The 27585-nt window shown below is 38.6% G+C and overlaps 1 protein-coding gene across 1 annotated transcript in view; it reads left to right on the plus strand.

Annotated features, from left to right (window-relative positions):
• Nucleotides 1-27585, plus strand: part of POLA1 (polymerase (DNA directed), alpha 1, catalytic subunit) — a 199183-nt gene that overhangs the window by 46186 nt on the left and 125412 nt on the right. Inside the window, exons 26-27 of the mRNA XM_010571305.1 lie at nt 24075-24107; nt 25673-25765. Of these exons, the coding sequence (XP_010569607.1) occupies nt 24075-24107; nt 25673-25765 (126 nt within the window). The remainder of the gene's footprint in view (nt 1-24074; nt 24108-25672; nt 25766-27585) is intronic.

Genomic DNA, 27585 nt, shown 5'->3' on the forward strand with positions numbered 1-27585 from the left:
GCTATTTGTTAGGTTGGACCAATGTTCCTTGATATCTTTTTGCAGTAGGCTACAATTTCTGCGTTTCTCTTAAGACCAGCTGAAGAGAATATTTGGAATTGATTAGAATATTTGGAATTGATGCCTGATGTGTGTGGGGGGGGCAGATGCTTTCCTTTTACTTCCTTTCAAGTAATTTCTTAATGAAAGTGGTTCCTTCAATGACTAGGAGATACTTGCGCTTTATAGGGATCTAACAGCATTCTTAATGATACTGATTGCCCTTAGGCTTCTGTGGAAGATTCTGTCCTAATCTTGGCTTATTTTATAACCACATAACAAATACAAATTTTTTTCTTCCATTCAAATAAAAACAACCCTCCCTTTCCCCCTCACTCTCCTTTAGTGTACAGACCTTTTGCCATCTGGTGGATCTTGAACTTTGATTTGATTACTCAAATATTTAAAGAAAATAATTATGAAAGTCTCTCATCTTTCATATATGAGCAAGTCATCTAGTTTTGGGCGTTTTTTTTTTTTTTTTTTAGAAAGATGGGCTTCTGACATGCTGACCAAGGGAAGATTAATAAATTGTGGCTTTTGTTTGTGTGTCTCAGTTTTCAGCCTGGAGTGTAAGCTTGTGTCACTTTGCTCTGTCATAAATACTGTGTTAAATTACAGCAATTTTTTTTTAAGAAACTGTTTGATTTTTTGCCAGGGATTCCTGAGCCATCTAGTAATAGTTTCAGGGATCCTATTCCTTCTCTGAAAATCAGTGCCAATTTTGGACTGTGCAGCTGTCCCAGTTTCCTTTTCGTTAATTTTCACTGTAGGAATAAATGTTTGTTGTCTGTTTATTATATTAGCTTATTTAAAGTCAGTTATTTTCTTCCCTGTGTAGATCTTGCGTCACTCTTTTTTTTTTTTTTTTTTTTTCCTTAAAATGGGAAAAGGAATAGATCTGTCAGAGATCTGGATGGTAAAGCAGTATGAAGTGGCATTTATTTGACTATTCCAGAAATGATCCTTCTGTTATTCCATACAGTACTGCATAGCTTTTGGCTCAGCTGGTCTGCATAATAGGGGACAGCCTCCCTGCTAAGCCAAGCAACTCCTTTTTGCTTTGAAGAGCATGTAAGGCATGCATGGTAGTAGATTATCACAATTATCAAGTATCAGTACTGACTTAGTATTTGTCCCTGGCCTTTTCCATCTTAAGGAAAGCCTGTTCTGTGACTGTCTGCCACACTCTCTGAGAGGAACTGGGGTTAATAGTTTATTAATAATTTGTGTTGTACGTAGAACATCATAGACTTGCTATATGCTCTTGAGCATAAGGGTTTTTTTGCAATTTTATATAACATAATGCATCTTTCACTATTTAAGCACTTCAGACAATGTTGGAAGCAGGCATTGTTAATGGTGTTTGGATTTGTATGGTCTCATAAGTTTCTGAAATGTAAAAGAAGAAACAACAAACTTGTTGCTTGCTTTGCATAACATGGAGGTGTTGGGTTTTGTCTTTAATTTTCAATATTTGTGTCATGGCCAATAGTTGTTTTAGGACTACAGTTAACGACCATAAAAAGACCAGTGACTCGCACTTGTTCCACGGAGGGAAGAGTTGGTGTTGTCTGAGTTTCTGAGTTGTTGCCGTGAGTGCTGGGGGAGATGGAGTTTGGGAAAACCTGAGCCAATATGCATACCCATAATGAAAGAAATCCTTTACATGTTTTGATTTTAACTGCTTTTTTGAATGCAGTAGGCACAGGTGCTTAAATATTAAGTCAGCTGTACTTAAAGTGTTTGGAAAAAAGAGTAGCATGAGCTGCAAATAGATTTTCCTAGACAGCAAGTAATGGATTTCCTTTTTATTATTTTATTTCTGTTTTCCTCTTTCCTGTTTCCATGTTTCTTCCCAAACGAGTACTTGAATCATACTTTTTGGTGTGTGCTTACTTGGGGACGGGGATGGGGCTGGAATGAAGGGCGGAGTGGAATTGTTGATGGGTAGTTCAAGAGGAGATTATTTGTCAAAAAATACTAGCAGCTTCTCTGATAACTGCAGAGCCTTGAAGTTAAAACCTGGAGGAGACACGGAAAAATGACTTTTACCTCAGCATTTAGTTCTGTCAGTGCGTTAAGAAGTTGAATGTCAAGAATAAAATAAAACAATCTGGAGAAGGATAGCTATGGGTCCTGAAGTCACAAAAATAACTTGGAAACACTGAATGCTCAGAACTGGTAAAGAGAAATACTGTGTCATGCTGAAGGGCAAGCAGTTTTGTGAGTCTATTGAGTCCAAAACTGTGCAAGAAGTCAAAAAAGCTTGGATAATTAGTTCTGTTCTGTACATACAATTAAAACAGCAAAAAAGTATTGAGCTTTCTGTAAGTCAAACTTGTGATTCAATGTCTGGATTTAAATAAACTCCTTTTTACTGGGGGCTGAGAACGAAGCTTCTCGTAGAGAAAAGGGCTTCAGCTGCCTTGCTGTTCTGTGCCTGGTACTGGACTTCCTGGGAAAGAAATGTAGATTGGCTATATGTGAAGCTTGTACATTAGGATGAGAATCACTGCTTGACTAGGTTTGGGTTTTGGTTTTGTGTTTGGGGGTTTTTTCTTCATTTTTTTTTCCTACGGAAGAGAGCAGCTGGGTAAGCTCTGTGGAAGTCGTGCTTCCAGCTCTGCTCCTTTTTTGCTGATGCCTTGTGTTGAACTCTTCCTGGAGGATGAAATGTCTCTTGGCACATTTGTTGCCATCTGCTGTTTGTCTCTGTTGATAAGGCTTAGTTAGCACTTTTCCTAGGAAAGTGCATGACATAGTTTCAAAATCTACTCCATTTACCTGTTGCTGTGGGACTAGGCAGGCCCTGCTCTAAATGTTTTCCAGCTGGTACATATCATTACTGTTTCAGATGACTAACATGAAAAATGATAATTGAAGCTACAAGCCTATTACGTAGTAAGCTTTAATTAGTTAAACTGCTTCGTATTCGTTTACTGTTGGTGCTAATGCTCTTGAAATTAATTGGCACTAAAGGGGGTTCAAAGTTTATATGCAATCATTGCTGTTATAATGTGCTATATTACTAGGTAACTTGGATTATTAGGTGATTTCATTCTCGATTATTGCTGCAAGTTAACAAGGCCAGAGTAATTATCTCATAAACAATAGCCTTGCTCGCAAGACAGATGCGGCCAGACCCTTCCCGCGGAGTTCGAGTGCCCGCTGAATTCTAGCGAATAGGCAAGGGAAGGTGATCTACGTATGTCACCCAGCAGCAGATGGGGAAGATTTTTAGAAAGTGGGATAGCACACTTTCAGATCTTCTGTTATGCTAATAAAGTTTTTGTGTGAGAACGATAGCAATGTCAATAGCCGCAATCTATCAATGACATCAACCCCTGGCATGTGCAAGCCATCAAAGCAAACACAGAATGCCTTTGTATGCATAGCTGGACAGTATAAACCAGTTGCTGCTAGAGTGAAGGTCATCTCTTATTTTCCTAGAATAGACTAAATACCTAGCATACACATTCATTAAACTTTTTTTGAACAGAAGTTGTGATTTGGTTAAAATGGAAAATTTAGAGTCATGGGAATTGCTAGACTCCATAGGAATTTAACCCCTAAATAGTTATTCTGTTGTTTGCCACTAGTGTACTACAATGTGGCTTGTATCAGCCTACAAGTGTCTGATAGGAGAAATAATAAATTTACTGGAGTAATATGATCTAGTAAGTATAAAGGATTATTAAGTAATAAATATTTAATACCTAAGTTCATATTTAAGATGGTAGGGCTTACATCAGAAATTAATTACAAGTGAAGATGACTTTCATGAGTGAAAAAAGGAAAAATTACTATGGTGAGACTGTGGAATAGCAGTATGACTGAATAGTGCCAACATGCACCTCTTGTTGGTCACTCTCCAAAATGCCATCAGGAGAAGGTTCAGGTGCTGAATCTCCAGATTTTTAAGTGTCTTGATCTGGGTTCTGATACTATTTTAAGTCCCTCTTTACAGACAGCATGCAAATCTTTATTTAGGACCATCTTTCAGGAACTGCACGGAACAGGTCAGGTATTTATTCCATCCCAGAAACTCCTGTTTCCAGGAATGAAAAAGCCTAACCACTAGATAGATCTCCTTACTTTTCTCTTTCTGTCACTTACATTCTTAAAGTAGAGATTGAGAAGAAGTTTAATGGGTTTAGGAGTGTACTTTGTAGATGGACATGTCTCATGTACGAATTTTAAAGATGTCACTGTGTTTCAAGTGAAAAGGGTGGATAAGTACTTTGCATGATAGGCTGCTTAGTGTGTTTTATTAGAAGCATCTGCGGAATTTTACAGTGGATGGTTCTTTGTAGCCATAGTAATTTTGCCCTTTTTGAGTAGTGTCAGCTTACAAGTTAGAATCTGGAGTATGCAGAGACATTATAAAGACTTTAAATACTGACGCACATGCAGTGGGTCAACTTTATAGGAACAGTTCTGAAGGTAGGATTTAATTTTGCGTATTTTAAGCTATGGTATTAAACCTACTGTTTAGGGTGCTTTTTTGTTCTCATTTTTAGTATTTACAATTGCAACATTTAATTTTCTCCTGTAAGAGACTGTAGTTGCCCAGAATCAAAAAGATGAGGAGTGCAGAAAAGAAATATCCTCGTGACTTTCTCATAACCATTACCCTTCAGGTGAGGAGTTATAAATGTGGAAGTACTGGACACTGCAGCTTAATTTATGTGCAACCTGCAAAGATGTAGAGGAACCTAAATGCCCATTTCAGTTGTTTTACACTTTTCAGCGAGGAAGGACAAGTAAGAATACTTTGTTAAATCATTGCACTGTAGATGTGATGCTATTAATGGTATCTATCAAGTGCATCTATTTGATAAGGTAGAGGGTTCCTCCACAGTGGATTCATTTTGATATTTCAGCCTTGAAACCAAGTTTCCTTGTTTGAATCTACTAAAATTGTTGGTGTCGTGTCTAATAACCCATCTGCTTCAATAATGATAAAGCCTCCTACTTAGTCTGTCTACCTCAAGGGAATAATCGAGCAGCCATTGTGACAAGACTTCTCTGAGCCAACAAAATACATTTTTCTCCAGGAGTTCCCTTGGAAACATAATTTATTTTTAAGGCAATAGTGATAGGGGCCCTGAAATGAGGCTCAATGAGGAACAAATATCTATCTTAAGTTGTCTGTCATGGCCAGTGAAGTGACAAAGAAAACACCAAAAAAACAACTTCACCTTATTTAAAAGGGAGCCAGATATCCTTTTGAATTGGACTGTGATGTGTGCTTTTAGGGGGCTGGGCTTTATGACTCAGTCCTGGATTTCTTAGTAGGCCTTTTAGCCATGTGGTAGACTGCAGGCTGCTTCAGTTTTTCTTCATAAAGTGTTGAAGCAATTGTGTTGTTTTGGTTTCCTGCTGTGGCAGAGACCGTTACCAGTCAGAGGAGCCAAGAATCAAAATTCTGTAAATGTCTGATGTCCCAAATGTGTGTGGTTTGGCTTGGCATCTGTAGTTCAACTCTTCCTCCTCTTTCCTCCTCACTGTCTTACGGGTCCTCTTATGTGATCAGCTTCTTGTGTTTGTTGGTGCAGATTCAGAGTCCCTGCAGTTGGCAGCATAAATGAACCATGTTTCAGTTCTTTAACTTTGTGGCAAAGGAGTTGCATAGAGGTAGCTGTGGATTTCCCATCATTTGTGTTAAATCAAGATCATATGCCTTGCTTCTAAAAATTATGCTGTCACTCAACCTGAAGTTACAGGCTTGAAGTAGAGACTATTTAGTAAAATTTTACGGCCCATGTGCTATACAGGAAGGTCAATAAGGAATCACTGCAGTCTTCTGCCACACTGAAATCTTATAATTTATGTGACAGATGACTCGGATAGAATTTGAATGAATTGGGTATCTTTGATAAAGGTAATGCTGCATAATTACAAGAAGTTATGTGTGGTCAGCCAGAGAAGGAACAGTGTATTACCCATCTGGCACAACATAAAAATATTTGTACTTAAAAATTGGTACTCAATAATCCCTTAGATTGGACCTTTCAATGTTTACCTTGTTTAATGCTCAGGGGATTCTTTGTTCATGTACTTGATGTTTATAAGAGGTTTCCTGTAATTCCTTCCCAGGTGAGCACAATCTTGTATCTTTAGTTTATTTTAAGGAAATTGTTTGCTGTAGTCTACATCTCTGTAAAGCATTGTGCAAGGAGAAAGTGATGCTTCACTTGTCTCAATTCAGTCTTGAAATTATTCAAGTGTCAGAGAGGCCTGAATGCCCGAGCGTGGTTCAGAAAGAAAGAAAACAAGGGGCCTTCTTACCCCAAGTGTCACATAGTCAAGATCTAGAAAAAGTTGATCTAATTATTATTATTTTTTTTTCTCCTTCCACTTCCCTCCTTTTCTTTTACCTCAACGTACCTTAGTCAAGCATTAACTCTTGAGGCGATGCTTTGACTCATATGTTTATACATAATTTAGCCATGTCACTGTAGTATGGATGCTGCTTGTTTGACACTTTTTTTTGGGGGGTAGGTCTTCTGTGGTTTTGCTGTTGTTTCCAGGGTTCAGAATATTAAAAAAGAATAAATAGGTAAAGGAATAAATGAAGAGCTGAAGACACAGAAAAAAACATGTACAATAGAGACAGGGGAGCCAAAACTTACTCACATATCTCCTTAACAGGCAGAAAACGTAGAAAAAGATGCCGCTGACTCCACAGGGGTGGGATTTCTTTGTGGTGGAGGAAAACCTTTTAGAGCAGGTCTTACGTACTTATATGTATAAGGATACTGGAGGCGTATTGTACAACTGGATTTTGTTTCTTGCTGACTTGCCTTCCTTACAAATTCTTGTCTGTTTTAATAGCTCTCTTTCTCCTTCCCTTCCTTCCAAAGTGTTAGATGTCTTTGCTGCCAAAGCATCCACATTTTGTGTTTCCAGTCACTTCCCAAATTTGTCATCACCACTGCTCTTCTTTTTTGGCCTCTCTAGTTGAATGCCATGTTGCTTATAGATCGAGGTGGGAGCCTGGAATCAAGTTCCCAAACCTGTTGTGTAAAATTCAACTCTCACAGCTGTTTGAATTCAAGTGAGGTGTTCAGGGTATGGGGTGGGTTGAGGAGGGGAGGACCAGCTGCTGATGAACTCCAGGGTGATGCAGGTGCCAGCCAGCAGCATTCGCCTGGCTGCTCCAAACTGGCTTTTCTTTTAAGAGGATGAAAGTGGGAGTTGCTGGCCAGACTCTGGTTTGTTTTCTGGGTAAACCAAATGGAGGGGCCATTTTCTGCCTGGAGAGCAAGGACCTGCTTTTTGCCTGGGAGGTAGGAAGGGAGGGATGATGTTCTGGGTCTGTCAGGATGCTCTGGCCATGAGTGGTGTATTGCAGTTGCTGAGACGTACCCAGCAGCATCTCCTGCGCCAGTGCTCCTTTTATTCTTTCCCTGCTCTGCTCTTCCAGCCCAACCGAGGCATTCGCCAGCGGCTCCCTAATGAACTAATGAATGTGCTGCTTGTGGCTTGTTGCTGTAGGAGCAGAAGGCTGAGACGGCTTGCACCACTGCATGAAAGATTAAGCAGTTAAGTCTGTCTTCGCTGTATTTCTCTGTAGGTGGGTTTTTTGTTGTTTTTCCAAGTACTTCCACCGTCCGTCTGTGTGGGGACGTTTGAGCTGTATGTTACCGCTTACCCTGTTGTTTTGAGGTGTGGTTTCCTAGCTTTCTCCCTACTATACACTTGACAAGCTTGGAGTGTCCTTGAACCTGCCCTCCCCTTTCTAAAGCAAAGAATGAGAAGCCTTTAAGCAGCTTAAGTGTCGGCCGTGTCGCAGCTGACAGGAAACCGATCTGCCGCTTGGCCCCGCGCGGTGCAGCCTGACTTGCCGGTGGCATGCACCCAGGCTGTGTGAGCCTCGCGAGGGCTGGGGGGGTGCATGCCGTGGGTCCCCTCTGTGCCCCAGCAAGGTGGAGTTCGGCTGTGGATGTGGTCGGAAATCGCTGTCTGTCCCAAAATGTTGCGGACGTTCGCCACAGCTGTCTGTCCTGTCAAAACAGGGACTCGTCTCAGGGTTAAAGGTTGATGAAAACTGTTGCTAACTTGAGATGATTGATGTTGGAAAAACTAATTAGTGAGCAGGGGCAATTAATTTCATCACTTGTAGCGTAGTTTCTCTTCCAGGTTTTGAAGAACTTTGCTGAGGGGCACCTATGTTACCAGCTTCTTTCTTCTTAGTTGAAGTAGGGATGTGTTTTCAGTGGACTGCTTCCAAGAGGAAAGACGGTAAATTAATAAGCAACACTTGAATTTAATTGTGAAGGATTCCTGTGTGATCTCCAAAGGATGGAGGGGCTGTTTTTGCTTAGAGATGGACATGTCAGATACCCTGATGAAATTTTCAAATGAAATACCTTGTGATAGAGTTGGGAGCTCATTGGCCCTGCTCCGTGATGGGAGGTGTTCTCTGTAGTTGGGGAGGTAAGAGAGGAGTGTTAAAAGGGTATTCTGGTAACATTACTTTGGCTTATTCAATTGCTGATGACAAGACAATGTGTTTCCACTTTGGTCCACGCTGCTAAAGTGTAATATAATTATTTGTATTAGACACCAGCCACCTGTTAATATCGTTCTTCTAAAGGTCATTGTGTGGTGCCTTGCTGTCTGAATTTAACGGCCCTGTATCAGGTTTGTTGGTCACTCTTTTGTGTGACACCGGACAAGTGTTTGTGGGGAAAGAATGTGAACCCGATACCCCAGCGGCCGGGGGAGAGGGGAGGACTGGGGACGGGCTCCACTGCTGCTATTGTTGGGCCACAGGGCCAGGGCTGGAAAACACGCCGCTTCCTTCTGAGGTGCTTTCATCTAACATAGACCTTGTTCGGAGCAAAAATAAATTGCAGTAATTTCCACGAGAGGAGCAGACTGATGTCTATAAACCCTAACTTTTTGGTACCCCTGGATGTGTAGGGGCACTGGGTTCCTGACCTGGGCTGTAAAGGAGGGGAGGGGAGGGGGTGCTGCTTGGCTGGCTGGCCGGCCTCCTAATGCCATGAAAAGAAAGTGAGGTGGTGATAATGTAATTGTGCCTGGTGACAACGGGTAGATGCTTGATAAGTTATTTTTAAACATATGGTGTTGGCAGTTAACCTTAATCCTGGTGTTGGATTCATTTATTAATGTCTGTACAGTGACCTGAAAATGCAAAGCACTGTATCATTGAGAAATGTTGACCTTGTTATCCGACAATTTTTAATTAATTTTGCTGAATAACAAGGGTGGCGTGCGTTTAACTTGAACTTTTGCTCTTCCCACCTGACCTGGTATTAGCTTTTGGGAGAGGTGGGGGACAGGTAGGACTTGTGGATGAACTTCTTCCATGCCTGTATCCAGTAAATGTAGCAGATGCAAGTGACTGCTGCTGCAGGGGCTCAGCTGAATGACTTTGTTTTCAAATTTCCAGAAAATGAAAGCTTCAGCTGCCAAAAGAACAAAACAAAGCACCTGGTTTACCACATGGTGTAGGACATTCCAGCACTCGCAAAGGGGGAGGGTTGGCTTTAAGCCATCTATATTCCAGTGTCATTAGTAACTGCTACTAACTGTTGGATTGAATTGCTGCTGGCTGAGAAAGAGCAAGGGCTTTTAGAGTCTTCTCTACAATTGAAAATAGTCATATGAAGAACTCGATTACTGCCAATTTTATAAGGATCTCACTTTTATCAGTTGCATATTTATTGGTTCAAACCATTCGAGCTTCATTATGCGCATGTAGATAGCTCGTTGCATTTGTCTGAAACGGGTCATTAGGGTCTTCAAGCATCCTGGCTTTATAAAAATCTAATTGATTATTTCTGCTGTGAAAGAGTTAATGAAGGATCACTCGTGGCTTTTAATTTTCAGCTAATTAAAAGGAACGGCTGTTTTTGCCTTGGCACTCATAGTTAGAAGTGCCAAATATAGGATTTTTTTGTGTGTGAGTTGAAGGGTGAGGAGGAGGGGGAAAAGTTACATGTAAATCATTTAGCCATTAACCTAATGTGGTGGATTTATAAATCCTATTACTATAAGCCCTTTTCATTTCCACTGAGGCCTGACGTGTGCTTGATCCTGCTAATGTAAAATTCATTCTGTCTAAGTGATTACTGAAGTAAGACACTTTTAGTCAATTTTAATCAGATTGTGTGAAACTTGCTTGAACACTAATGTTAAGTAAGACATGGACACAGTTTGGCCATGTCTTAATTAGCCTTACAAATCAGTTAGACTAGGAATCAATCAGTGAGCCAAGTCTATGAACCTTTTGACACCTAATGCTTTCTGTGGGGGGAAGATCTATGCTGAGGGCTGAAAATACAGGGCTTGGAAGCAAGATTAAGATTGTAATTTGGTGTTCTTGTTTTATGGTATGCTTTGCAGTCCCTCACAGTGTGCAAGTCCTTTACGATGCAGCCCTCATTGGTGTTTCAGAGTTGAGGCCAGTGGGGTGCTTCCCATAGCCCATCATAAATTCCCGTCTCCGCAGCAGGAGCAGCAATTGGAGTGTTTTTCTGAAGCTGCTTCTGCTCCAAGATACATCTGTTATTTTGGCGGAGGGGGGCGAGGAACAGCTAATCTTAAAGTGTTGTAACCTCTGCCTTCCAAGCATTCACTGAGAATGACTGACTTGGATTCATGGGACATCTACGCTTCTTGGGTATAGCTGTCCCTGCTTTTTCTATAGGGAGACGTTAGTATGGAAGATGTCTGCCTCACAAGCCCCTCAGATATTGCTCGCTGGTGAGATCAAAAGTGGTTTTTGTGAAATGTCATCCTTTGAAAGACAAAGAGTTTGCTGTTTTTAATGTTTCTCCTTTTTCATTGGTTTTTAAGTAGGCTTGGCTCTGACATGAGCCTCGAAGTGACTTTCACTCCATGTTAGTTTACCCAGTTTTTGAAGACTTATTACTAGCCGGTATCTTTAGTATTCTCATCACGTAGAATTTCTGTATTGGTAACAGCTTTTGGTATTTTCTCTTAATATATGAAACATTTCCTTTTATTACCAAGATGCTTGGAAAACTTGTCATGTCCTTGAAGGATCCCATAGAAGTCTTTGTTGGTTATTTTGTTTTCCTACTGTTGCTTGTGGTTTCTTCTGCAGCACAGTGAAAAGCCTTAGGAGAAAAGGATGCTTGCAACATATGGAAATAAAATGTTGAATACCAGAAACAGCAGATGTTCTCTCGAAGTAGGCAACATCTTTTGTAGAAGTCCCAACGGTATGTGCATTGTGGCTGTGCTGGGAGCTTGACTCTCTAACCTGGTGGAAGACAGGCCCATTGTAAATGACCAGCTTAGACTGGAGATTTTGTTCTGCCGTTGTAGAAAAATTACCTGCATGATGATTTTGGTTTTAAGCTTGAAGATTCAACCACCAGCAGTGTCAGCAAACCCTTTTAAAAAGTCACTCTAGAAGTCTGTATGCTACAGGCTTTGTAAGTTGTTTTTATTGCTCAACTTCCAGGCAATTTAAATATCTTTTCTCCTCTGTCTAACCTGTTAAATTACCTCTCTCTGTTAGGGTGAGTGTACCTCATTTAGTCAGATGTTACTTAGTTGATGACATGACTGCAAGCACATGTGGAAGAGAGAGGGGAATATGTTTTTTGCTTGATCTGAGTGCCTCTTTGTCTTCCGTTCTCTTTCATACAGTTACTGTTGGTCTGCCAGGTGTGCCTTTTTGAATGAAAATGAGAAACTTCTTTAGTGTAGAACTCTTACAGTGTGGTTGGGATGAGGCTCATTTGAAAAGCTTTGAAATTAGATGTTAATTACCTTTCTCTTCTACTGGATAATCTTCTGTACTTTAACCAAATAAGGATAATCTTCTATACTTTAATCAAATAAATATTCAAATACTTTGAATTTGCCATATTTCAGCTTTGTGACAGTTTTCTTATGTGATGGATTGTAGCAGAGCAACTAATCATGAAAAGGGAGAACTGAAACAGAAAAATCATAGTAGTTCAGGTGGATGAGACATCTGATCTATTCTAGACATGTAGTTAAATGTAGTTGATCTGAATAACCATACAGTGATGGGCTAGTAGATGAACTGTGGAGGTTCATGTCAGCCTTTTTTTTTTTTTTTTTTTTTTCCCCCCCCCCCCCCCCTTTTTTTTTTTTAAGATTGTAGCTGCCAGTATCATAAGATCAGAAGCTCAAGAAAGATGTAATGAAGTCCATTCTAGATAATATTTTAGGGTAACGTTTTTATTGATCTTGGTCAGATTGTGGTTGGTTCTTGACTTTGAATATTAAAGTGTATATCTTCCTATAAATGAACATAAAGGACCCAGGATACCCTGCTTCAGAAAAGAATATGACCTATAAAAGAGAAAAGATGTCTCTTATCAGCTGTATTGCATGTATATTTCCTGGGAAAATCCTTTCAAATCTCTTGTTTTGCAGCTCATCAGGACATTCTAAAAATAGTGTCACCTATGTCAGAAAGCAGCAGTATCTCTTAAGTGTTCCAGAGGTTGGTGGGCAGGTGTGTTTTTTTTTACCCGGCAGATTTAATATGTTTTTTAGTAAGTAAAAATATCAGTATTCTTGAGGTTGGGCACTTGTTATTCTTCTGATCTCTAAAGGGAATGTGTATGGGCTTTTTTCATGGTGTTTGTGCCATTTAATGGTAAGACTGATAGATTTGTTTGTTTGTTTACTGAAACACAGGAGGCTCTGTCTGAACATCAAGTGCGTTTTTACTGTGAGGGTGACCGAGCCCTGGCACAGGTTGCCCAGGGAGGTTGTGGAGTCTCCGTCCTTGGAGATACTCAGAGGTGTCTGGACATGGTCCTGGGCAGTCAGCTCTAGGTGATCCTGCTTGAGCTGGGGGGTCGGACCAGATGACCTCCAGAGTTCCCTTCTGACCTCAACCCGTCTGTAATTCTGTGATTTTGTTTATATTTTTTTTAGTTCAAACCAAGTCTTAGAATACCTGAAAATTCCTATGGGGATTTCTATTCTTAAAACGTATCCCTATCTTTCCTTCCGTGTTGGGGGTTGGTTGGTTTGTTTGTTTATTTTAGACATCTTTAGTAATCTAAAGGCATTAAAAAGAAGCTTAGCAACATTTGTATCTGTAATAGTAGTGGATGAAATCAAGCCACTGTCGACCAGTGCTTCTGGTTGGATTATTATATTGGCACTAAAACTTCTCTCAGGGCCCTGCAGGTCTCATTTCAGGTATAATTCTAATGAGAATATTGAATGACTGGTGTGACAATAATGTAAATTAGTGCTGGTGCCTTCTATTTAAACTGAAAAGTAAGAGCAAGAGAGAGCTTTGAAAGAAGGCTTCCTTGGCATATGAGTGAAAGCTGAGGTTTTTTATTAATGATTCAAACTCCTGTAATAAGAAGTAGGAAAGCTTGTTAGCTATGTTTTTAGATTAAACAAAACCTTTAGGTTGTGATGTTCTTTCTTTAACAGAATTTGTGGGATGAAGAATTTAAATGAAAATTTCCAAAGTCAAAGATTGATTGAGTTAAAGTATGTAACATGAAATCAATCCTGTCAAATTGTAGGGAAATAAGTGAGAGATTTATAAACATTGTTAATGGTTTAGAAATCTAGTTTTGTGCAAATGTGTTTTGAATTCTTTACAAATGAGATAACAGTAGGTCTAAATGACAAATTAAGGATTTAAAAAATAATCAGCATGCCTCTCTTGCAGTAATGGATTTATGGAGGTAGCATGCTTTAGTTGCATTTATAATTAAGGTTTTTCCATCATTAGAATAGAAATATATTCCTGTTGAGCAATATCATTTTAGGTGAATTATGTGGATTGAGTGAGTGGCAAAACTCCACTACTTTAATCCGATGTGTGGCTAAAAGTCAGTATTTGGATTGGACTCCTAGAGGGTCATGTTGAAAGGTTAAATACATTTGTTTGTTTTCCTAGTCTTCATATTTCCATATTCTTTACAATTAACAAACAAATCCATATCCTGTGGTATTATACAATGACAACTTAACAACTTGGCTTCATTAGTAATGAAGCCATACTGCTATTAATTTCAAAACTCTAAATACTGAAATGGGTGGGCTGTACGTGGAGTGCTTAACGACAGACTAATGCATAAAAGTAACTTCTGAAACTGTCATTTCTTTGCATGAGTTCATAGTCCTGAAAAATTAAATTGCATGCTTTGATAAGCCTCTAACTTTGTTCTGTTTTTAAAAACAGTGTAAGTGTCCTCGGTTATGAGACAGGCTACAAATGGTATTAAAAAAGCCCTAGACTGCAATTTCAGGTAATTGACCAGTTGACGATTAACTGCTGAAATCTTAAAGGCTGATAATAAGGTGGTCCCTTTCAGGAATTTTCTTTTGCATGAAGCTCAGCTTTTCTCAGTTGGAGTACTCACAAAATTGTGTCATGGAGCATGTTTCTGTTTCTGTGCGAGGTCCATGACATCAAATATGGTTCCATCCTTAGCTCCTTTAAATGTCTGTAATACGTATGTTATTGTGGATATCTGTGGATAGGCAGTAGTTTCCATTGGCATGGGCCCTTTTTTCTTCTATGTCCTTATACGTAAAGTCTGGAAGGTGAAGTTGCCCCAACCTACCCTACAGTTCCTATTCCTGACTTAGAGTTGCAAGCCCTATTTAACAAGCAATTTAGGATTGTTAACTAGTAATTTTCTTTTGTAGTTAGTTTAAAAATAGCTAAAAACCTTAAATGAGCTTTTTTTTTTTAAAAATGTATTTCTATTTCTACATTGAGATCTAAGTATGGCAGAAATTAGCCATACATCTTATAATCATCTGGTAGGCCAGTAGATTTTATTTCTGACATGCTTTGTAAGTGCTTGCTTTGTTTTTTGAGGATCTTTTACGTCCTGAGGAGCTCCATCTTAATTTTTTGGTCAGACATATCTAGAGAATTAGGGAAGCTCATTTTGAAGAGATACTCTAAAAAGACTGTGTCTGACACTGACAAACCCTCAGGAGCTCTTTCCATCTGCATCCAAGTCAGCTTCATCAAGTGCTGTACAGTGGTCACACTGAACAAATAGGAAATCTGACTGAGGCTTCATGCTATTAACCATGCATGTTCCTTGTTGTCTTTTGACATCCTTGGAGCTATCACTAGGTCTTGCCTGAAGCAGGAAAGGTTAAGTGTCCCATGTGGAGTTGAAACCGTTTTCTTTCCCTGATACCACTTAGGAAGGCAGTTAGGAGCTGCCACAGGGGCTACTCTGAAGAGACTGTGTAGGAGCCACATCAATACAGTGGCTGATGTTTGGACATACTGCACATGGTACCTGCCCTCCTCCTACTTTTTCTCTACTTTGATCAGTACCAAATGTGGTTGTGAGTTTCTGAGACTTGAGCACTGGTAGTTATTTAGTCCTGCATAGGCACCTTGGTAAAAATCTTCATTTGGTACCAGTGCTTATTTCATTCAGGTTTCATTGTTCTTTGGAATTGGAATAATCTTTGTTGAATTTCGTTCAGTTATCCGTTGTAACCAGGAAAGGTGGCACAATGTCAAAGACTAAGGTTTCTCTACTTGCAGCAACAGTGTTCCTGGTTTCCAGCACTTTGTGTGTATGCTCCTGCATGATAAAAAACTTACCCTGTTATGTCTCTTTGATGCAGCAAGATCCATCTTATAGCAGATTCTTCCCCGCCCCCCCCCTCCGTTTGGGCAATCCTAAAAGGACTTGCTTTCACCACATGCTTTGTTTTTTAAGTACAGTTGTGAACCCTTAGGCATTTGTTTACACCTGATCTCTCAACTTTTGCATTTGAGTAGCTCCGTGGAAACCTGAACATCCCAGTATAGTTAGGAAGCTGAATGTATAGGAACTTCTCCTTCCTTAATCAGAGAGGCTTAACAATGTATCAGATCTGGAGCAGATTATTTTGGAGGCTTTCAGAATGATCCTTTTCTTCAGAGTAGGGAGATGACATTAAAGGTGGCACTGAGACACTTGGGGTGTCCTGGTTTAAAGCTCTCCTTACCAGGATGGGCAGCCTGTTGGCACAGGTGGTTCTGCCCCATGTAGTGAGTTGGATCCTGCCTTGTCCAAGCAATTCTTGGTCCTCAAAAGGAGGTCCGTGAACATAAAAACCAAAACCCTGCTGCTGACACCAGCTGTGCAACCGTGGACTATGAATGAGTATTGTTTAACTTCATAAAAACAACTGTCATGTTGTCTAAATATATCTAATTTAATGAAACAAAATTACATGCTTTGTGAAAATCTTGCATGACATTTAAGAAATTAGGTAAGAGAACTTTCTTAGGAGGGTAATTAGAGGCTAAAGTACTTTTCAGAATTTGAATAGATGTTGCTTTGATAGAAAACCACTTAGTCAAGATGAAAGAACAGTTTACTTTTAAAGCAGTTCGAACCACTTACAAAGATTTTTTTTTTTTTGATGGACACAACGTTCATACAGAATCTATTCATTACCAAGACTAGCATGTCCTCTCATCTCCTATAAAATTTCAGGATCACTTTCAGTGAATATACGTGTACCTAGACAGAGGTTGCCTTGCCCTGTTCAGTGTACCTATTGCAAAATGGCTATGGTTCTTCCAGAAAAAGGCTGTATTTTTCAGTAGCAGTCCTTTTTCTTTTAAGAATACATAGCAGATAGGAAGTGTTTTCTGCATTTGTTTTTCTCTTTAGCACTTGCTTGTCTTTCCCCAGCCCTTCCCTTTTCTCCAAGCATATAAGTTGTGGTTATTATTTAAGAGATGCTGACCGGGAGAACCTTAGAAGAGTAATCCAGGTTCACTTCCTGCCAACTCTACGTTCCCTTCTTGCCTTAAAGGGCCTTTCCTTTACACCTTTCTTTTTGTAATGAAATTTTCTTTAACAGTTGGAAGATAAAGGAGGAGGGCCTTATAGACTTGCGAGTCCTGGTTACTAATTTTTTGACTAAAAAAAAAGGTGGGGGGGAGATTTGATTCTCAAGGAATTTGTCATCATCTTGGATAGTGCACTGAGTTTATCCACTGCTTAAAAAAAATATTTCAGTCTTTAGAGTATTAGCTTTATTTCTTTTTCTGGTTTACAGAAATACTTGATCTTTTTGAAAAACTGTCTTCACTTTTGATTCTGAAACCTACGCCCTGATTTCTCTAGGACTTGTAGTTACATGGCTATGAGAGTAACTTATCTGGGAGATGAGACAGTACTTACATTCCTATCACCTCAAGATTGAGACACACGCTTATATATTTGAAAGATAATTTCTAAAAATATAGTTCCACTTAAACCTGATGTGGAGAATGGTATGGTTATTCTTCCCTACTTGGGAATAGATTTTGCTGCTATTCGGAGGAAAATCTCTGTGCTCTGGTGTAAACCTTGACTAGATTCTAACTTGTCTCACCAAACAGGAAGCCTTGGTTTATAAGTAATTAATTTTAATTATTTACTGTTCTTGTCATTTTATTTTTTCTAGTGAAAGACTGATTCTCTATTGCTGAATATGTTAAACCAGTTCAATTTGGGAAACAAAGCAAAATAAAGCTTTCCTGTCTAAATGTTTGTTCATTTCACTGAAACAAATGCTGCTCTTTTCTCTATGGAGGATATACTTGTCTGTATTCATTGAAATACTGAACAACTTAACACATGTTTTGGTTTTACTAGGAAATAGTAAATGATGCGTGTCATATTCTTGCTTATTAGAAGTGGTTTTACTTATGGTTTGTGATATGGTTAGCTTTTGATGTAGTTGCAGTGTACTTGAAATGCACAAAAGGTTTTCCTATTAAGTATAAAGCTACCTTTGCGTCTTACATTTAAGTACAAAATGTTCATCAAGCATAGAATTATTTAATGGACTTAAATAAAAAAATATTCCTAAGAGTTAATAAGCTGAAATTGGTTTGAGTACCATGTTCTTCAAGGGTTTTTAGGTGTTGCAGATCTTATTTTTTTATGGAGTAAAACAGGGAAAAAAATTCCCTGCTCCTTCATTTGTTTTAGGCTTTCAGTTTTGAATGAGTTGGTCAGAAAGAAAATAATCCCGTGGGTGGGCTGTGAGCCCTGGTGCTTCTCTAGGAACTGCCACTGGTTCTGCTGTTTGGTTTGTCTGGCAGGAGCATTACTGACTGTGGAGGGTTAGGAGATGCCCATGCTGTACAGACATCTTTCACAGCTAGTTATTCACCTGGACTTTGTGTTGTTACTGCTTCTGGGATGATGAAGTGAGGTCAGAACTGGGTCGGTTACCTTATATGCACCCAAGTGTTCAACTTCATTGTTGGGCACTCAGTTCCTCCATTTCCAAGATTCTAAATTAATTTCCACACCGACGTTTTTGGGTGTTGTTTTTTGTTTGTGGTTTGGTTTTTGTTTGGGTTTTTTTGTGTTTGTTTTTTTTTAAACTTTTGTCCAAAGCTGCAGGACTATTTCATTGTTTTTTCTTTCATTCTAGTACGAAAATAATCCTTTCCAAAATAGGCAAAAGTTGCTTTAGTATAGCATGGTTTGTAATATATTGTGCAGAATAACCAATAATTGTACAACTTGGTAAGGAGTTAATTCTGGTTTTCCTATTCTCTTCAGTGAAACCCACCACAAATACTTGAAATAGAGGTACTGTAGAATTTTAAAAGTGTAGTTGTTTCTGGCACTAAGGGAACATTGTCTTCAAGTTGTAATTTGATTCACATCATCATCTTCAGTGTTTTACTGTCATCTTTGCATTCCTTGTCAAAATGTGACAAAGATACACAGGATTTTGATTGTGTTCAGCATGTTTCTATTGTTGCCTTTTTTGTGTTTTCTGTTGTTCATGAGGCAGAAGATCCAACCTTTTGTTGGCATGTAAACGTGTTACTGAATCTTTGTGTACACTGCTTCAGCCCTTGGAACCATTCTCCCTTTGGTTTTGGTGCACCATCCAAGACTGGCTTTATACGCAGCCTCTATCAAAGTTGTATTAACGTCTGTCAACTTTGTTGGGTGGAGTATGGACAGTTAATTTCAGTGTTTATGAAAAAAACCCACAAAACAAAACACCTGGAAGGGAAAATTTTGGCAGGGTGGGGTGTATTTCTGATGCTGTTAACATTTCCTAAGAGTGAAGGTTTTTGGGAAATGTAACTTTGAATGCATTGTCCAAGTACAGCAAATACTCTTTGAAACAAACTTATTTATTAACTACTTGAATCTGGTCACTCATAAACTAAGTCCCTTGTCTAATGAAAAAGCTATATAGTGGTGCTTCATTCCTTGTGGCTAAGAAGGCTTCCATCTTTCTTTCACTTTTGCTTGTGGCATATGTGCCTTTTTGTCCAGCGATAGAAACCTTTTTTGAAAATCCTCCTTAATAAAATCTTTTTGCAGCATCCTGTGGCCATGGTTTATCAGTGCTAGAGGCTACTTATCACAAAATACAAGCAAAGCTAATGAATAGGTTGCAAAAATACATGGGTTCAGAAATACTTCTTACATAGATTAGTGACTGGTGTTACATACTGGAACACAGTTCTTCCTGCCCATTTGTTCTGTGTCATGGGAAGGACTAGCTAATATGAATTTCTAAAGCTGATGACAGAATTATTTTCTTACTATATAATTGCAGAAGTAGACAGCTGAGATGGAAAAAAATATGAGGTCTACACTAGATAACTACAGGAGTCTTCAAAAATACATTTTTTTTTGCCAAGGCCTTAAGAGTGTTATGCATAAGTGATTTTTTTTTGTTTGGTTTGTTTTGGTTTTTTTTGGTATGCATCTTTGGCGCAATATTTTTGTAATCATTGCAGTCAGTCTTCAGTCTGGTCTTAAGTCTCCCTTTTGGTTCCTTCACATCTGCGGCCCTAGGAATCTACAGAAAGTTTGTGTGTCTTCAGGAGAAATCTTTGCATCAGTGTGTTAGTTTTGTGCCCTGTCCCATTGTTTTTTAACTCAGGTATGTTAGCTTTTTTTCACATAAGCATCCTCTCATTGGAAGGTACTCTTTAGTGGTTTTTAAATAAGGAATCTTTCAAAATACTTGATGTAATGGATAATAGTAAAGCTGTTCTTTGTGTATTTATTTATTTTTAAACATTCCCTTTCTTAAATTACGTCCTCATTTAATTAAGTAATTAGTGAGTTGGAGTAGAAGTAGGACAGGGAATTTTGCAGTTTGATTGCTTGTCTGCAATTACAATCTTTCAGTTTATATTGACTTGCAGTTCATGGGTGAGAGAATGTGTTTCTAGTCTTGCTTTTGCAAGAAAAAAGTTAAAATAGAATTTCACAGATGTTCGCTGTGCTGAGAAGTTCACAGGTTTTTAGAAGTATATGTTTGCTGGGGGGAGGGGGCATGGCTGTACAGATGGGTTGCCAGGCAATTAATTCTTCCTACTTGGACTGCCTGCAGTAGGACACAATCCAGCTCTCATGAGCAGTGCAATATTATTTGCAAAAGGAAACTACCGAGTAACAATTTTCCTATTCTCTTCCTTCTTTCTTCTGTCTTCCCAGCCTCACTATAAACCTCCCTTCCTTTTCTGTGCATTTCTGAGAAACTGCTAATGATTGATATGATAGCAGTGCTGTCATTCTTTTTAACAAAAAAAAAAAAAAAAAGTAATTTTTATTCTAGGTATTTTAATAGAGTCCCATTAAGGATGTATGGCTGACTGAAATATTGGCATGAAGGGCTCTCACTGAGCTGAGCCCAGGAATTAAGAAGTCAGGAAATCGGCTGCTGCATTGCAAAAGAACCTTGTGTGACACAGTATCTCCTGATTGGGGGGATCATTACTGCTATTATGACTCGACTTGCGTAGGAATTTTAAATTTCATCTGAATGTCAGTAATAACCCTCTTAGCAAATTATCCTGAATAAAATCACGAAGGCATTTTATATAATAGGTGTTGAATTACTGGATAGATTTGCTAATTAAATACTCTTTGTTCTGCTGCAGTTGACATTACAGGGTAAGATCTTGAACAATTATTCTCAACAGCTGTACTTTGTTAAGGGAAAAATTAACTACAAAGTTTATTTTTTTTTCTACACTTGAAGTTGGCAGATTTTTGAAATGTGCTTGAAAAAAATTCCATCATCCAATTGGTAATGAAAAGATAAATATGCAGGTGTTGCTGTGAAATCAGATAACTACCGACTGCCTTATTAATGAATTTAGCAAGCCTTTATAACCTTCTGTTTTGTAGCTGTTGGCACTTACAAGTGATCTCCTGTCAGAATGGGTAGCACTAGCATATGCCATTCACTTGATGAAGCTAACTTGTCTGTGACTGTCTTGTTACTACTTACATCCACTGCTGTCCTTGGAGACAATTGAGAAATGGTCTTTGCACAGCCAAACAATTTTTTTTAGTAGGGTGTAATCCTTTTTAAAAAAAAAAGTTATCTTTTTAACTATTAATAGAAAGCATTATTTCAGAGAATGAAGTAGAAAATGCCAGAGATTATCAAGGGAAAAAATGGTAGGCCTTCTTTTCTTTTACATGTAAACTCTTAATTGTCCAATTTTAAAATTTTGTTTCGGGGACTCCTGTTTGCTTTTGGAGTACTAAGGGAAAGGTATAACCTTTCTCTGTAGGAGTTAGCTAATTAAGTGAGAGAAAGGGGGGGTGGGGTGGTGAATAAGCTAGAACTCTGATTACTGTATATGAAATTTGATGTCATGTACCAGTGATATGTGTCTTTAGAATAATTTCAAAACTCCATGGAAAGGTGGTGGGGTGGTGCCATCTGAATCACTCCCTAGGAGATGAATACGAGTGGAATATCTTTTTTAAGGTTCTGACTAAAATGGAATTGGGTGCATCTGAGCACATTCAGCCTAGAATGAATCTGCAGTTAAGACTGACCATCTTCCTGTTCTTTTTTGTCTACATAGAAGGTTGAGGCCAGCTGAGCTTTTTGCAGCTTGGGACATCAGCAGTGTTCAGTCATCACATTGTCCGAGTACCTAGTTTGCGGCATCAGTGGATGGTCTATAAACCAACTGGATGTTTTGAACTTGACCCAGAGATTGTAAATCCATAGGTATCCGTATGTGCTTGGGGAATAACCCTGATAAGGACATTCATTGTGAGTCAGCTGTGTCAAAGTTACACTGTGGTCTGGAACCTAACCTTTCCTTAAGGGCCTTGAAGGGAGTGGTATATTATGTTTGCTTAGCTCGTGTCTTTGTACTTGAGTCCATCCTTAGGTGCAGTGATTTTTCTTCGAAGATGAAAGCGGCTAGGAAATGTGTCTGAACAGAAACTATGCTGAAACAGAACATTAAGTTTGCAAAGTCAAGCATTGCAAAACTAAGAATGCCAGTGGAATATAGCTTTTAGTGCATAATTCTGTGGTGCATAATTTAAAACAAACTGAAAAAGCGTAGTGGAGCATCATACTTTAGTATTCATCGTTCATTGTTTAAGGGTTCAGAAATATTAAAAAAACTTGCCGTTAATGTTGAAGGAATGACAGCATTGTCATCCTGTTTGTGTACTGTTATGTAGAGGCGGACATTCCACCTTTGTTTCAGAATTGCTTGCTGTAATAGCAATAGTCAATATCATGATAGTCAAGACTCTTGCATTCATTTTAGGCTCCTTGGCCTTACGAAATTAATGAGATTTCCCTGAAGAAGGTCGTACTCCCACTAAGCATGGCCAGCTGTTCCCTGTTTCTCCTTTTTCTTTCCTCATCCCTGCTAATTTCTACTGCTCAGCTCCTTGTCACAGACTTCTTGACTACAAGTCATAATTCTGCCTTTTTGGCAAATATGGCCAAGGAGTATTGCAATTTAATGTATGAAAAATAATAAAACTTAGACTAGGTTACTGAATTTAATATAACCTGTTAAAATAGTGTGTTGCCTGACTATCTTTAAAGCTAGAGTACCAAATTGTTCGTGTTCACCTAACAGACTCTGATCTATCATCAATATAACAAGTGGTTCAAAGTAATCCTCTTTAAGAAAATTTAAAGTATAAATATATAAGTAGCAGGACTAGCTGAAAAAGAACTGAAGTTTATGCTGAGTGGGGATGGAGAGGACTGAAACCAGGGAAATGGGACTAACCAGGTGGAATCTGGAGCTGTGTGCCAGAGCACCAGGATGCTGATGAGAAAGGAAATGGGGAATACAGTGGAAACATGGCCAGGTGACTGAAGGAATGGACCAGATGTTGGTTCTTTTGCAGCTGTGCAAACTTCACCAAGCCCTTCCTGCTGCAGCAGCTACACGTTTTGTTCATCAAGCTAGTTTTACTTTGTCTTTTCTGCGCTACAGCTGTATCTGTGGCTTCAGATGGTACGCTCTTCCACCCCTCTCCCCTATGCTGACCAGTATTAGAGATGGAAGCAGGAGCCTACTCATGTGAAGTCTCTATAGCTATTTCTAAGGTTCAGAGAATTGCTATTCAGAGCATTCAGGGAACTTGGGATGAGCTCTTGGCTGAGGAACAAACCTCGTTACACACGGATTTGCTCACTGAGTCAACATCTTTATCCTACCTCTATCCCAGCTCCTTGTCCCAGTTGTGGTTTCCCTAAGGAGTTTGTTTTTTGATGACCCATTTTGAGATCACTCTAAGGGTAATCAACCTTTTGACTAGGTTCTTGTTAAGTGAGCAGCATCCAGGCTTTACTGAGTAAGACAGGACATTTTGGGGGAAAAGACTCAATGACATCAAGAGATAAGATGATGGATATGGAGGAGACAACTGACCTATATTACTGAAAGAGGCTTAATTCTGGCACTTCCTGATTAGGTTTTATTTGAGCATTTGATTCAATGTTCTTTTTTTCCTAAGGTAGAATGTGTGTGTGCACATGCAATTTTGAGATTTGTTTTAATCTTGTTTTAGGGGAGTTAATAATAGCATTAATACAAGGTCAGATGAGAATTTACTCATGTAATGGGAGTATTGAGGTGACTGTGTGTTGCCAGGAGAGAGGTGGTTTGCTTTGTTTTGAAAGGTGAGAGCATTTGGAGTTAGCAACCTAATGGATATGTTTGCATGTGTTAGCTTGTAATTATATCATACACTAATCTTTGATTATTTTTTTTATTTCAGATTTTGATGCATACCAAGGAGATGGTGCAAAAGGTAATGCTGAGCATTTTCATTAAACAACAACCCTTAAAGAGCACACCTGGTGAAATTTTTTTTATTCTAGGAGAACTGTAACCCAAACAGACCTGAAATCACTTCTTAGGATGCCTGGTTTACAAATGTAATCCTTCCTAATGGATTATAGCTTTTTTTCTTTTCCTACCACAGATATGATCTGGCCCCTGCTTGAAGCCTATGTGCGACTGTTTCAAGGAAATTAGCAACAGTGCTAATTAGAGTTTACTCATAGACCTGTTACACCATGTGTTCTAGTGTTTTATTATGGTTTATTTTTTGGCATCCTTTAAACTCTGTCACAGGGTGGTTTTTTGACTATATGGAGTTCAACATGGACATAGCCATGCTGCAGTTTTTACAGCTGCATTGATTTTCCACCACTGAAAACATCAGGTTTTCATTTTTTCAAGTTAATATTATGTAATTGGATGCATCTGCCCATTTTTTTGGTGACATTTTTTCCTTGCTATGCCTTTCATATGCACCTCAGGCTTTTTTATGTGCCTCGGTTTGTCTAGAGTTTGATCCATTATCCCAGAGTATTATGGCAGTCTGGCTGCTGTTTGAACACAATCTTTTCCAAGCAGGGCATTTGAATTATTACAAGGATCAGTATGAGAGATGATACAAAGGGCAGAGTGTCAGTCAGAGAGAAGGAATCAAGTACGTGTTTGTGTTCATCTCCAGGTGTAATTGTTCAGTAGTTCAACCTGGGGATGCAAAACTTGTGGGTGATAGTAGCTAGATCCTTATGCAAAAGGAGTGCCTTGTTCCCTGAAAGATCTGCTGCCCCAGGGAGGACTAACACATGTAACTAGATTACAGTAGGAAAAAAAAAAAAGGATGGGAGTGAGAAAATGGAAATATGAAGCCACCTGCATAATCTGAAAAAGTGTAAGAAGAGCAGCCTAATCTGGGCAGTACTGTGGTATTGTCAGTTATGGTATCCACCAGCCAATATTTTCACTAGATTTGTTTGAAATAGAGTATCTAAGTTTTTGGGTTGGGTTTTGTTTTTAAGTCCAGAATGACTTTTTTGCAGTAGTATTGTGATGGCTACAAATGGGATAGGATACCTGACTGTGGTATTATCTTTCAAGCACATTGGCTAAATGCCTCATCTGAATAGTCTGAATTTGTCCAGCTGTCTTTGAGTCTAAGTGATCTTCTTGTGTCCTAGCAGTCCAAAATTATTTCTGATTAGAGTTCCTGCTGTTTCTCAAGATTAGACTTGTTCACTGACTTATTTTTCTAGCATTCATTTAGTAAAATTCTAACCACTTATATTAGGTACACAACTGAACAGTGATTTTTTTTTTAAACATATCAGTGATTTAAGTTTCATCATTCTCTTTAAGTTCATGTACGTCTTAATGAAATGTACAGACTTCTCAGTAAAAACTTACTTTACGTTTTTCTGCTCTTTAGTATTTAAGGGATAATATACAGATAATGGTATTTTTGAATCTTGAAAATGAGGTGGGACTTTAAAAAGATGGAGTAGTTCTGTTTTGTTTTTCAAAGCAATTTGTTTCATTTAGATGAACCTTGAAGTGATTTATGGAGACACAGATTCCATTATGATAAATACTAATAGCACCAATTTGGATGAGGTCTTCAAGCTCGGGAACAAGGTAAGGAATTTTTTCTTTTTAGAGCTTTCCTGCATGTCTGTGTTATAACACTGAGTGGAGCAGATGGTATTAAGAGAGGACTCTATGGCATAAGCAGAGAATAGGCCACAAGGAAGAATTTGACGATGTATGGAAGCTATGGAGTAGTAAAAGTTCAGTGCCCTGTCTTCAGACGTAGCTACTCTGTGCGTTTTCCGAAGTGATTAAATTAAATGAAACATTTCATTGTATAATGAGCTTTTTTTACTAATCCTAAGTTACCAGGATGCTATCTGAATACTTGGTAAGTCAAAATGTAAGGTACAATTCCTCCACATTAGTTAAAATTACAATGTGAACACAATTTTGATGTTAATGATTTTTGTTTTGACATGAGAGATGTCTATCAGTTTAGTTTTGTTTAGTTATGTAGTGTGTGTTACACTCTATCTGCCATCAGATTTCCAGTGGCAAATTCAAATATTAATTTCCAAGGTATACTAGATATGGAAGAGATCTGTTTGATTAGCAGTTGGCAATTCATGATGTGGAAATTTTGCGGCTCTCCGAAATTGTGGAAGACAAGCGAGAAATGTTTCAGAACATTTTAAAGAAAAGATGTAAGAGAAGTTGGTTTTGGAATAAATTGTGATGAAAATGAAAGCTATGGAAGCTCTAAAAAAAACAAAGAAAACTTTGAGGTTTTTTTCAGTATGGTATTAAACAAAAGTCATGTAATTTTAAGGCAAGAGTGATTCTGGGGTTTTTTAGAATGCTTCTGCTTTCATGCTAGGTTGGTACTTTCAGAAGTAGGTGCATCTCAGGAGCATGGAAAAAGGAATAACAACTTGATGTCATAACCAAGTAGCAGGAGGGCTGATGGCATGGAAGAAAGCAATCTCTTTTTTGTTTGCCACCTGCAAGACTATATTTAGTTTCAAATGTATATATAGTAGTGTATAAGAAAGTTTAATCTCACTCTAGCCGTGTGTGTGTGTGTGGTTTCATTCTGATTTGGTTTTTGTCCCTGTACTCCCATTTGCTGGGTAAATGTTACAGAGGAGCAGTTAAATGATAATAATTTTTATAAAGTCTGACAGAATCATCATCATAGGTTAAATACTTCTGATTTTGATTCAGGTTTACTGAGAGAATGGGGGGGGTGTAACTCATGTAAAAAATTATCAGGATAGAGAATTGTATCTGTTGATGAGGAACACTCTTAAGAAATGTCACTGTTCTATTGCATATTAATTTCTTTCCCAAAATATCATTTTCAGAGATGAAGGTTATTTACATTTCATGCATTATACTTTTGTTTTGATGTAGACTGTATGGAAGGCACACAGGTTTAATGCAAACAGTTACTGTGAGAGCAGTTAGCGTATGTACCTCTGTTCTGATGCAGAGTGTCAATTTATAGGTTGCCTTCAGCAATGAAGCATTCCTCCGAGACATTAATTTTGTTTTTCTATTGGAGAAAATTCTCTCATCTTCTTTCTGAATTTTCCCATCTAATGCCTTGTCTCACAGGTTTCTGCTTGTGTTCACCCCTGCCCTTAACCCCCATTATTTATATCCATGCCCCTTTTAGTCATTACTCAGCAGAATTTCATACGTTTCTCATTTTCTGTGCATCCTTGTGAATCAGATTTGCCAGTACATTCAATACTGCACTGTTGCTGGTTTTTAAGCACTCCATTAGTATGATATAGAAAAAATAATTTAGAAGACTTGGAAAAAAAATAGCAGAAAAATATTCAGAGGAATTGTTTGACTGTTTTGCTTTAACGAGTAAAATACGAACCTTTTGACAAAACAGTTTTGCCTCATGATGTCCT

This window comes from Haliaeetus leucocephalus, unplaced genomic scaffold, assembly GCF_000737465.1.
Source record: "Haliaeetus leucocephalus isolate CR32 unplaced genomic scaffold, Haliaeetus_leucocephalus-4.0 Scaffold317, whole genome shotgun sequence".
NCBI lineage: Eukaryota > Metazoa > Chordata > Aves > Accipitriformes > Accipitridae > Haliaeetus > Haliaeetus leucocephalus.